At 41.0% G+C, this 10,215-nt stretch overlaps 2 protein-coding genes across 2 annotated transcripts; one reads left to right on the top strand and one right to left on the bottom strand.

Annotated features, from left to right (window-relative positions):
- Positions 1-121: 121 nt before the first annotated feature.
- LOC104950789 (opioid growth factor receptor-like) lies at positions 122-3,232 on the bottom strand. The gene is made up of 8 exons (XM_010777349.1): positions 2,657-3,232; positions 1,873-1,935; positions 1,725-1,757; positions 1,573-1,627; positions 1,385-1,463; positions 1,227-1,293; positions 1,005-1,153; positions 122-921 (listed from the first exon to the last, which is right to left on the bottom strand). The coding sequence occupies exons 1-8, from the start codon at positions 3,179-3,181 to the stop codon at positions 612-614; spliced, it is 1,281 nt and encodes a 426-aa protein (XP_010775651.1). The 5' UTR covers positions 3,182-3,232; the 3' UTR covers positions 122-611.
- A 3,775-nt stretch (positions 3,233-7,007) lies between these two features.
- On the top strand, positions 7,008-9,394 carry LOC104950787 (potassium channel subfamily K member 15-like). Its single transcript, XM_010777348.1, has 3 exons — positions 7,008-7,362; positions 8,391-8,953; positions 9,083-9,394. Exons 1-3 carry the CDS (start codon positions 7,080-7,082, stop codon positions 9,326-9,328), a joined length of 1,092 nt encoding a protein of 363 aa, XP_010775650.1. The 5' UTR covers positions 7,008-7,079; the 3' UTR covers positions 9,329-9,394.
- Positions 9,395-10,215: the final 821 nt, after the last annotated feature.

The following is a 10,215-nucleotide window of genomic DNA, read 5'->3' as shown; positions in this document are numbered from 1 at the left end:
CCATAATCTGTGAAGCTAAACACGTGTGTGTAATGCTAGTTTGATAATAGGAATAAATGCAAGGAAGAACCACGGTAAATAAGTGAATAAAATGTATTAGAAATGACAAGAGTTCAGGTTATAAGTTGGATAAACATTTCAGGTTTAGTGAAAAAAAAAGAACATTTTCACTACTTCTGAATCGTAGGCACTTAAGATTCAATAGCACTTGCTGATTTAAACCGTTTCACCCAGTTTAGAACGGCTTTCTTTATATAAACCCGTATAAGAATAACATTTAATGAAACAAAAATAGTAATAGTAGTATCATGGCTAAATATTTTACATTCTGATCATGCTTGTTTAAAGTATGCAGTGTGTTTACAGTATACTCAAAACAAACTGCATACTAATTCTTGTTAATATTTCCTTAAATGGATTCCTGAATGTGTGATGATATGTTTATTACATTCAGTTCTCCGCATTAGTATGTAGTTGCATATTATGGATACAGTATTGTAAATCTAAGTATGTAGATTGAATTTGGGGAACATTGACAGAAAATACTTTAAGAGCTTAATTGTCGTTGGTTTCCTATTCGTTCACCATACTCAAGGGGATGCATGTGAAGATCATAAGTATGTTTTTTGCCGAGACACTGACTCCCGTGACCACATCATTTGAATTTTCTTTGGGCACCACACAAACTCATCTTTACGGTCATAGTTCAAATAGGCGAACTTGATGAGTCCCCTACGTTGTCTCTTACTGAGGACCGCAAACACAAAGTAGCTGAGAACACTATCCTTGATTTGTGGCAGCTCTCTGTTGACGAGGGTCTCCTCCAGGAAGAAGTGCACCAGGGGGGCTTGGTAGTGAGGGTACCCCAGGGTTCCCAGGCACTTCAGGATGCGGGTGATGCGCAGGTTGTTGTGAGTGTGACTGTCAACGACAAAAAGTTGTTATATATATTATTTGTATTGCTTTTAGTGTACAATTTTAGAGATAAAGCGTGAAGAGATCACCTGTTAAGGTTGTTGAATCTTGCTTTCCAGTTCAGCCCTCTCGTCAATTCTCCTGTTTGCTCATTAAGCAACTCGATACCATAGAAGTCCAACATGAGCTTATAGGACTCCAACAGATTCTCCAATGCCAGGCTGCTTTGACAAATGTCCTGAAGGGAAAGTAGAGTTTACAATCTGGACATTTATTTTAACATATGAATTCGGTAGCTTTTAGCAGTTTACCTTTATTTCGCCTTTCGTCAGTGTTCTTGCCTGATAGTTCATCCCTGGTTCCTGCAGTGGGAACAACCTTTAAGAGAACAAATGAGTACATTTTTTCAACAGGAAGTAAAAGGTTAGGGTTATAACATTTTCAATGATGTGATAACAGAGTATCTTACCATTGAATGTAGGAGTGTTCACTCTCCAGTCTATTATAATCTCTATACCATTCATTGTGGAAATCCTTTATGAAAGCATCTGATAACAAATACAAAAGATAAAATAAGTAAATACTAAGTTGATAGATGTTAGGATAGTTATACTGATTTGACACATAAGTCAAACGTGATTGTAAGTGTAGGCCTACCGTCAGGTACAGAACGCATCATCCCGAGCTGAAACTTCAGATTAGGCTGGTCACCCTATTCAACAGAGGGCGATTGAGAGATTATACAAATTCTATATACACATAATTAAATACCTCTATAAATCAAACACAGTTATCATGTGTGTACTTACCGACTCTTTCCCGCGTGACATCTTGCTCAGAGACTGTGGGGAAATATAAAATAACAATATGGGCTTGGTTAACGCTGAAACAAGGTAAAGTGTATATTATGTTTGTAGTGTGTGGGTGTGTGAGTGTGTGTACAAGTACGCAACTTACAGGGTAGTCATGTCTGTAGTTCTGCATGTCTTTTGCGGCATTCTCAAACCTGCTGAACTTGTACTGGTGCACATAAAAGAAAAGAAAGTCAGTTGAATCTCAAGACATTGTGAAATTGTTGCAAATGTACATTGGTCTAAAGTAATTTAGTAGATTTACTCAAGTACAATTTTGAGAGACGTGTACTTTACTTGAGTATTTCATGTTTCTATACTTTGTACTTCTACTCCACTAAAATTCAGAGGTAAATATAGTACAATTACTCCACAAATTGTTTTAGTGCCTTTAAATTACTCTGCAGATTTGGATTAATGATGTGAAATATAATCAACACTTAAATAAGACTTTAGTTACACCTGGAGTTTATTAACAAGCTACCCTGCAGTATACAAAGTCATATAAAACTAGCTGCACCTTCCTTAACCAGCTTTGATTACACATTAATGCATCAATAATTATAATCAAAACATGATATATAACTCTGAAATGGGCCGATCTGCATGGTGACTACTTCATTTAGATGCTAATACTTTTGTACTTTTGTTTGAGTGACATTTTGATAGCAGGACTTTAACTTGTAAAAGAGTATTCCTACACTCTGGTACTTCTACTTTTACAACATACAACATATCCCTGTGACAATTAGAAGTTAAAATAAGGTTATGTTTGGATCACTAAAGACACACAGTGTAAATCTAAACATAGAAAGTGAATCCAATGCATGCCCTCGGCTCTTAGTACAGTTCGCCCCCCTCCTCACAGCGCAGCGGGCCTCTGGACTCACATGCCTGGCTGCAGGTCGCCTTGTCCCGCTGCATCTCTGCTCCTGGTCCTCTGTCTCCCAGGTGGAGTCATAGCCACAGTAAAACTCATCTGAGGAATCAACGCGAAACTCTCGACCATCTTTCTCAGACTCATCTTCATCTTCGGTTAACTGCGCAACAACTTCTTCAGACTCCCGGACGCTTCGGTCAAACCCCTGCCGCTCCTTGGGGGTCAGATCTCGGTTGTAGTCGGCAGACCTCTTCGGTGGACCATTACCGCGGGACTGCTCTACATCTTTGGGGGAACTACTCGCTGGAAAGTTGACTTCGGGGTTTGTTTTAGGCTCTTCCGGGCTTTCGTAATTCGATCGCCATCTTATCGGTATCGATGCGTTTACTATTAAACTACAAAGTCTTCTCATACAGCGCCATATGATACCAGGAGAGCGTAAAAACCACTCAAACACAGAATAACCTTCGTTGTCGTTGAAGAAGGCCATAATACCCTCCACAAGTCGACACAACAGCACTGGCAGGGGCCTCATGTCGATTTATGACATGTCTGTTTCGCTGTCTGTTTCGCTTTCACTTTCTCCCAACTTCTACTGTAAATAGAAACTTTGTCACCAACACACACCAACTCCACCTCCCGGCTCAGGCTGCTAGTGCTAGTTCAGGGTTAAATGGCAACAAATATGTATTGCTGAGAAAGCTGATCTGGAAAATATCATTTGAATGTAGGGGAGACTGGACAGTTGCAACAAATCTTATTCCTCCAATCAGAAGCATGCTGGACCTTTATTTATATCACCATAGGGACAAAAGGTGTTATAGCAGCGACAGAATAAGAGAGAAACACTTAAGTACACATGAGAATACACACAGGGATAATAAGAAAAAACAAAATAAAAAAAGAATTAACATGTTTTAACAGTATGATTGGAAATAACAAAAATAACAGAAGTTAAACTCTGATTAGGTGAATGTACTGTCCATCCATATACAGTATGTGAACAAAGTTAAATATACATTTAAATGTGCAGGCTTTTGAACATGCAAAAGTGATTGTGAGGTAAACAATGAGGATAATTCCCTCACATCAAATACAGCTTTATTTGTAATGCACTTTAAAACCTCCAGAATGTAAAAATCAGACAGCTCAGCTCACAAACCATAAAATAAGTAAAGATACAAATGAAAAGCTAAAAACTTAAAATAAACAAGAAAGAATAAATAACAGCCATGTACTTAAAGCAATACCATTTAAAACAATGAAAACAACCATCTACAAAGTGTTGAACGCTAAGAAAAATAGTCAAGAAGCAATATAAAAACAGACAGTGAGAGGCCTGTCTAATGTTTGATTATTAACACATTTTCTAATGCTCTACATTTGTTACAATGATGTGAGTTTTTGAAATGTAGTGATTATTATTTAAAAACATATCCTTTCAATTTTGGATAATGTTTAGGTGGAAGTGTCCGGTTAAATATCTAACATCCATCCAACAATAGTAAAATAAATAACCTACCCTATGCCAAGATTTTTTTGGTTAATGACACTCAATCTTAATTATTTGACTTTGATTAGGTTCTTCTCAGCGACAGTATACTCACTAGAGTAAGAATTACCCAGCTACAATTTACGATCATTTGAGAAAACAGAATACAACACTGTATCCTCACACCAGGTGTCTCATTCTGGTTCAGGCACCTGGTGTGAGGGTGACGGAGAAGTGCCTCCACCTTTGGAAATAAATTAAAGACACAGTCCGTGCCCTTTTGGCTAATAAGGCTCAATGGACTGTTCCCATTAGCTGCAAAGTTCAAACCTGTATTCATCTGAGACTCTGACGACTTCTCACCAGAGAAGACACCTGCCTGCAGGTTCATATAAAGCCTTTTCTAGCTTTGAAAATACATTTAGGTTTTTATGGCCAAAATAGACTTTGTCTCCGTAATATATGATGATCATAACGATTCTGGCGTCACCCGCTGTTATCAATGTACAGATAGCATCATGTTTGCATTGTATTTTCCTGCCTCATTTTATACGGGGCTGGCACTTGGACAGATGAGTGTCTCGACTCAGTCAGTGCACATCCTGCTCTTAATGTCTTCCTGTGGAAGATAAAGGGATGCATGAAATGTCCTGTAGAGCACAGAGATATGAGATGAGTACATCCGATAACACTGCATCATTACTTCTGGAGAGTTGTTAAACCACAGGATCCTTTTTATTTATTACCTAAGTCACTTGTCTTATACTGCTTAATTGATGTTTCTATTTCTTCTCTGGGTGATTTGTCTCCAACATAACAATGTGAAATCTACAATAAGAAGTGATGTTGAATAATACTGTAGTAAGCACTGTGTGTGCTCATTAAGTGGACTCTGGCGATGCTATTATCTCTGAGGGACTCCTTTCAAAAGGAGATAATTGCTCTTACCGCCCATGGAGAAAATCAAGACTTGTCTGCATGCTACACCGTTAACATCTGCTTGGCAATAGATTCATTTGTGCTAACTAAAGCGGGATACGGTCCTGTGCTGTCTGCAGAAGATAAAAACACAGTGCAGAGATTGCCATATGCTCTTTATGGAATGGAGGCAATACATGTGGATTTAAATGACAGATCTCAGGCTCTTTATGGCCTGGTTTAGTGCATGAATGGCTCACACAAATTGAAATGTCCTCCTGAAATAGATGGAAACTTCATGCAGGATATGGAACAGAAATCACTTGCAGCATGGAGCTACAGCAGTCAAGTCTATTTTCTTGTTGTTCTGCTGCGAACCCAATTAGCATGACCCTGAGCAAAAACCCAGCAGATGCCTTTGAGAACCTGAGCGAGGCTTCATGAACATGTAGGCCTGTGTGTAGCTGCACTGATACACACACACACACACATGGATCATCTCCACTGTGTGTGTGCTGAACTTAGTTAATGACAAAGGCTTGCTGGATCACTCAGGGACTAGTGTGCTCGATAAAGGTCAACGCTGCCCCCAGCTAATGCTTCATCGGTCAGAGTAACACTTTAGCCGAGCGTATTGTGAATACTCGGCACATGAACGCTTCACAGGGCAAAATAATCAGTGGAGTAGAGTCTGTAAAGCACAGTTCTGATGTGCTTTTCTGTGGCAGACACAACACACTCTGACACATGTGTATCCCAAACCTCTCCAAACACAGGATCAGGGATTAACAGCCAGGAGTCAGTCTGGGAAAGTCAGCAGCACAAAAACTTTTTTTTAAAGGCTTTTTTTTAAATATAGAGGGACAGAAAACGAAAACTGAGAACTTACGCATTTTTATACGGCTATGGCTGCCTTGTAAATGTAAAGGCTGCAGTTTAAAGTGGTGTGTGATTTGCATATCGGACTATTGTCAGACAACAAATGTTTATTAAAAGCAGTTTATAGTTTGTGTTTGGCATCTAGGCTCCGGCCTTATCCCTCCCTGAAAATGATTTTTACAAAGAGTATTGATAAGTGATGATTTAATAACTATGCCTCGGAGCCTGCAGGTGGATGCTTGGGTGGTGGTGGGGCAGAGAAGCAGCAGCATAGCAGAAGCAGCAAGGCAGCATCATTAGGTAGCGCGAGAGATAGCAGTTTAAATAGAGTGTCAGATTACAGAGAGTGAGTTTGGTTGGTTGTAAAAAGGGGGTAAGGCAAATCCCGTGCAAGTGTATAAATGGTGCTCGAGTTGACTGCCTGAACTAGCACATAGGATATTGTGTCACAAAAGTGCCTCTGTAGGATAATTATGGTAAAGCAAATGAGTGTCTCAGTTTAGTAAACTGCTATTTTATGCACTTTAAACACTTGTAGAGTACGTGCATTTTGACTGTAGTGTTGTCTCAAATCTCACGCAGCTGCTAGAATACTAGCAAGATCACTTGCATGGTGGTGGTATTTATATTAAATATATATAAAAAAATGTAAGAAGAAATGAAGGAGGGTCACTTCAGTTACATATCCAAGTGGCGGTCGTTAAGTGTGAGACGTTTCCAGTGTTCACACAACTATTTGAAAGCCAGGAGTGAAAGCTGATAGTGGACAGCATTTTGCCATAGCCTACTTTGCATTGATTCGACCATGTTGCACTTATGTACTCAAGATAGCACATAGAGACATATGCAAAGTAAGACATGGCATAGGTCATGTGATGTGAACACCTTTACTAACATCCTATAGGAAGGCAAGGTGCTGCCTGCAGCTGCTGAGCTCAGGTGCTTGTGCATACGCTTTTCACCTTTGATAGGCTAATATAACACAACTTCAACAGACAAATAGCTTTCTTTGACCCTAGCTGGCCAAAGGTGCCTGAACTCATCACTCTCTATGGATGGAGTTGATGGAGGGAGTTCCTGCGTGTTGCTCTGAGCACCCTCCTTCCCTCCCTCGGGCCGCTCCGCGCGCACTCCGGAGTTGAGGATGAAGCCGCAGAACATTAGGACCCTCTCTCTCATCCTCTCCATAGTTTTATACCTGCTGCTGGGAGCCGCCGTGTTTGACGCGCTGGAGTCGGAAAGCGAGGTTTTTCGGAAGAAGGCGCTGGAGCAGAAGCTGAACGATCTGAAGAGTAAGTACGGCTTCACGGCGGAGGACTACCGAGACATCGAGAGGGTGGTGCTGCAGTCCGAGCCGCACCGCGCCGGGAGGCAGTGGAAGTTCGCAGGGTCTTTTTATTTTGCCATCACTGTCATCACCACAATTGGCAAGTATGGTTTCTCGATACTTTATCTGACTTCTTTGTGTTTCCACATGTTTGTATGTGTTTAGAGGTGGAATAAGTACTTATTCACTTAAATAAAAGTAACAGTGGGTCTACAGCAGTGTAAACAAATATGTGAGTCAAAGTCCTGCAAAGTAGACCTATGTATGTTACCTATTACAAGCAAATTATCAGCAAGTTGTAAAACTATGTCAAATGGCCCCTTTCAGAGCGTTACATTTATCTTAAATATTATAATGCATATATCCTGTTTTTTTTTAACAAGATAATGATTTGTAGCCTACATCATATTCATCTCAAGCAATTTATTTTCCAGACTTCAGATGCCCTTTTAGTTTTGTTGAGGTAAAATGTACAGCCTTATCATTTTGTAATACATGAAGACTTCAAAATAATAATATGTGTTGCAGTTTAATAAAGTAGAAACGATGGCAGTTAAATGTATGTAGAGTTTAAACTAGCATAAATTGGATATACCTAAGTAAATATACCTGAAAGTTGCAGTGGTGCTGTGGTTGAACAAAACTGTCCAAACATGAGCTAAAAAACCTCTATATAGAGAGGACAGAATTTGGGTGTTATTCATAGTAATTTTATCACAATGTGCAGTTACACATCATACAGAGGCATGTGATAACGTGACAAATCAAAACATTGATTCATAGGTAAAACCATGGAAGCTGCTACATATAAACCTCATTGTACATTTTATATCTGTTCCATCTGTCATATGTTTATATGTATGTATACATAATACCTTGTTGTTATAATTCAACATGTATATTTTCTACTTTCTTGTTTATTTCTAGTCTTTGAATTTTTATTGTACAATGCCATGTATTTTTTATGTTGCTTGCTACAACGCAAACATTTCCCAAATTGGGATCAATAAAGTACTATCTTATCTTATCTTGTAATATCTTGTAATATCTTGTAATATCTTGAAACCTTCTTAGACACTAAACAGCAGTGCCAAACATCACATGACATGCATATATTGTGATTTGTAGGTTACGGCCACGCTGCTCCACGCACTGACGCTGGCAAGGCCTTCTGTATGTTTTACGCTGTCCTGGGCATCCCTCTGACCCTGGTCATGTTCCAGAGCCAGGGCGAGAGGATCAACACCTTCGTCCGCTTCCTCCTGCGCAGAGCCAAGCAGGGCCTGGGCTTCCAGCAGACCGAGGTGTCCATGGGGAACATGGTGCTGGTGGGCCTGCTGTCGTGCATGAGCACCCTGTGTGTCGGAGCCGCAGCCTTCTCCCACTTTGAGGACTGGACCTTCTTTAACGCTTATTACTACTGCTTCATCACGCTCACCACCATCGGATTTGGAGATTTTGTGGCCTTGCAGAAGACTGATGCTCTCTCGAAGCGACCCCCCTATGTGGCGTTTAGCTTCGTGTACATTTTGGTGGGGCTGACGGTCATTGGGGCTTTTCTTAACCTGGTGGTGCTGAGGTTTCTGACTGTAAGCACCGGGGAGCGGGACGTGAAGCCTGAATCAAGGGTGGCGGAGCAGCCTCAGGACACGCAGGGGGATAGGGAGGTGTCGGAGGCAGAAACTGCTGATGTTAGCTATGAAGACGGACACAGCAGCTTGAACAACCTGAGCCTCCCCATGCAGGGAGGCACCAGCTGTATGAATCTCCTCCAATCCCCTGTAGAGGAGCGGAGACTTGTTTTGCCTGAGCAAAAAAAGCTCTCTGATCCCAGCAGACTCAGGGCCTTGCTCTCCTGCATCTGCTGTGCTTTATACGACCGCCCATCTCCGCCTCATCCTGACGAGGTGGGCGGCCACAGCAACCCCGTCTTTTACAACTCCATCTCCTACAGGGTGGAGCGGGCCTCCTGCAGCTCCTGCTTCACCTCCTCACAGGCCTCCCCCTGCAGCCAGGCTCTCTGTGCGGGCAAGAACTATCCCCACAGCAGGAGGAAGTCATTATAACTCTCCAAACATTACACTTTGTGGCCTTTGTTCTGGACGTTTTGCACACAACACTGAACCCTCTGATAGTATGCCTACGATACGATACGATAATACTTTATTTGTCAGATCGAGTCTGAAATTTGACTTGCGTCACAGCAGCTCCATGTCCAACATCAACAGACAAGTATCCAGACACAATACATGAAACACAAACAACAAACATTTAACGTAACAGCACAATCAGTGAGAGAAATGCTCAAGAGCCTTCAGCGTGCATTTGATCTGGGATTCAGCTCTGTATTTACTGTGAGGATTGACTGATGCACGAAGGAGTGCTTCAGTCTGACTTTATTGAATGGTGGGACCCTGTATCTCCGATTAGATGGTAGCAGTTCATATTCACTGTTCAGAACATGGTTTGGGTCAGAGATGATGTTGTTGGACAGCCTCACTAGGTTGTTATGATAGGCTGAGTCATAGAGTCTCTGACAGGGTTGACCAACCATCTTTGAGCAGATTTTTAACAGTTGGAGCAGTTTTGATTTTAAAGCTGCTGACAAACATTTGTACCAGGTAGTATTGCAGTACTGCAGAATAGACATGATCACAGATGTAAAGAACAACAGAAGAATTTCTCTGCTCGCCCCAAAAGACCTAAGACGGCGGAGAAAATAAACTCTTTGTTTTGTCCTTTTGCTCAGATATTCAATGTGATCCTTCCATGACAGCAGATGGTCAATCATTACACCCAAGTATTTATATGAAACTCCCTGCTGAATGGATGACAATGGGGACTTTATGGGAGTCAGATGGTGAGCCAAAAATGATTTCCTCAGTTTTCTTGGTGTTGATCTCAAGAACATTGTTATCAGTTCACTCAACCACCTGATTTACAGCCTATTGGT

The sequence above is a fragment of the Notothenia coriiceps genome, unplaced genomic scaffold, assembly GCF_000735185.1.
Source record: "Notothenia coriiceps isolate Sejong01 unplaced genomic scaffold, NC01 NC01_scaffold00018031, whole genome shotgun sequence".
Taxonomy (NCBI): domain Eukaryota; kingdom Metazoa; phylum Chordata; class Actinopteri; order Perciformes; family Nototheniidae; genus Notothenia; species Notothenia coriiceps.
This window is presented reverse-complemented; position numbering and strand designations above follow the sequence as displayed.

What these genes read in the sequence shown, in the direction of transcription:
- LOC104950789 (XM_010777349.1), bottom strand. Translation starts at nt 3,181, where the DNA reads ATGAGGCCCCTGCCAGTGCTGTTGTGTCGACTTGTGGAGGGTATTATG. An exon ending in TGACGAAAGGCGAAATAAAG is followed by an intron (nt 1,154 to 1,226) that starts GTAAACTGCTAA and finishes CTTTCCCTTCAG; the next exon opens with GACATTTGTCAAAGCAGCCT. An exon ending in AGATTCAACAACCTTAACAG is followed by an intron (nt 922 to 1,004) that starts GTGATCTCTTCA and finishes TGTCGTTGACAG; the next exon opens with TCACACTCACAACAACCTGC.
- LOC104950787 (XM_010777348.1), top strand. Translation starts at nt 7,080, where the DNA reads ATGAAGCCGCAGAACATTAGGACCCTCTCTCTCATCCTCTCCATAGTT. An exon ending in CACTGTCATCACCACAATTG is followed by an intron (nt 7,363 to 8,390) that starts GCAAGTATGGTT and finishes TGTGATTTGTAG; the next exon opens with GTTACGGCCACGCTGCTCCA. An exon ending in CGGAGGCAGAAACTGCTGAT is followed by an intron (nt 8,954 to 9,082) that starts GTTAGCTATGAA and finishes GAGCAAAAAAAG; the next exon opens with CTCTCTGATCCCAGCAGACT.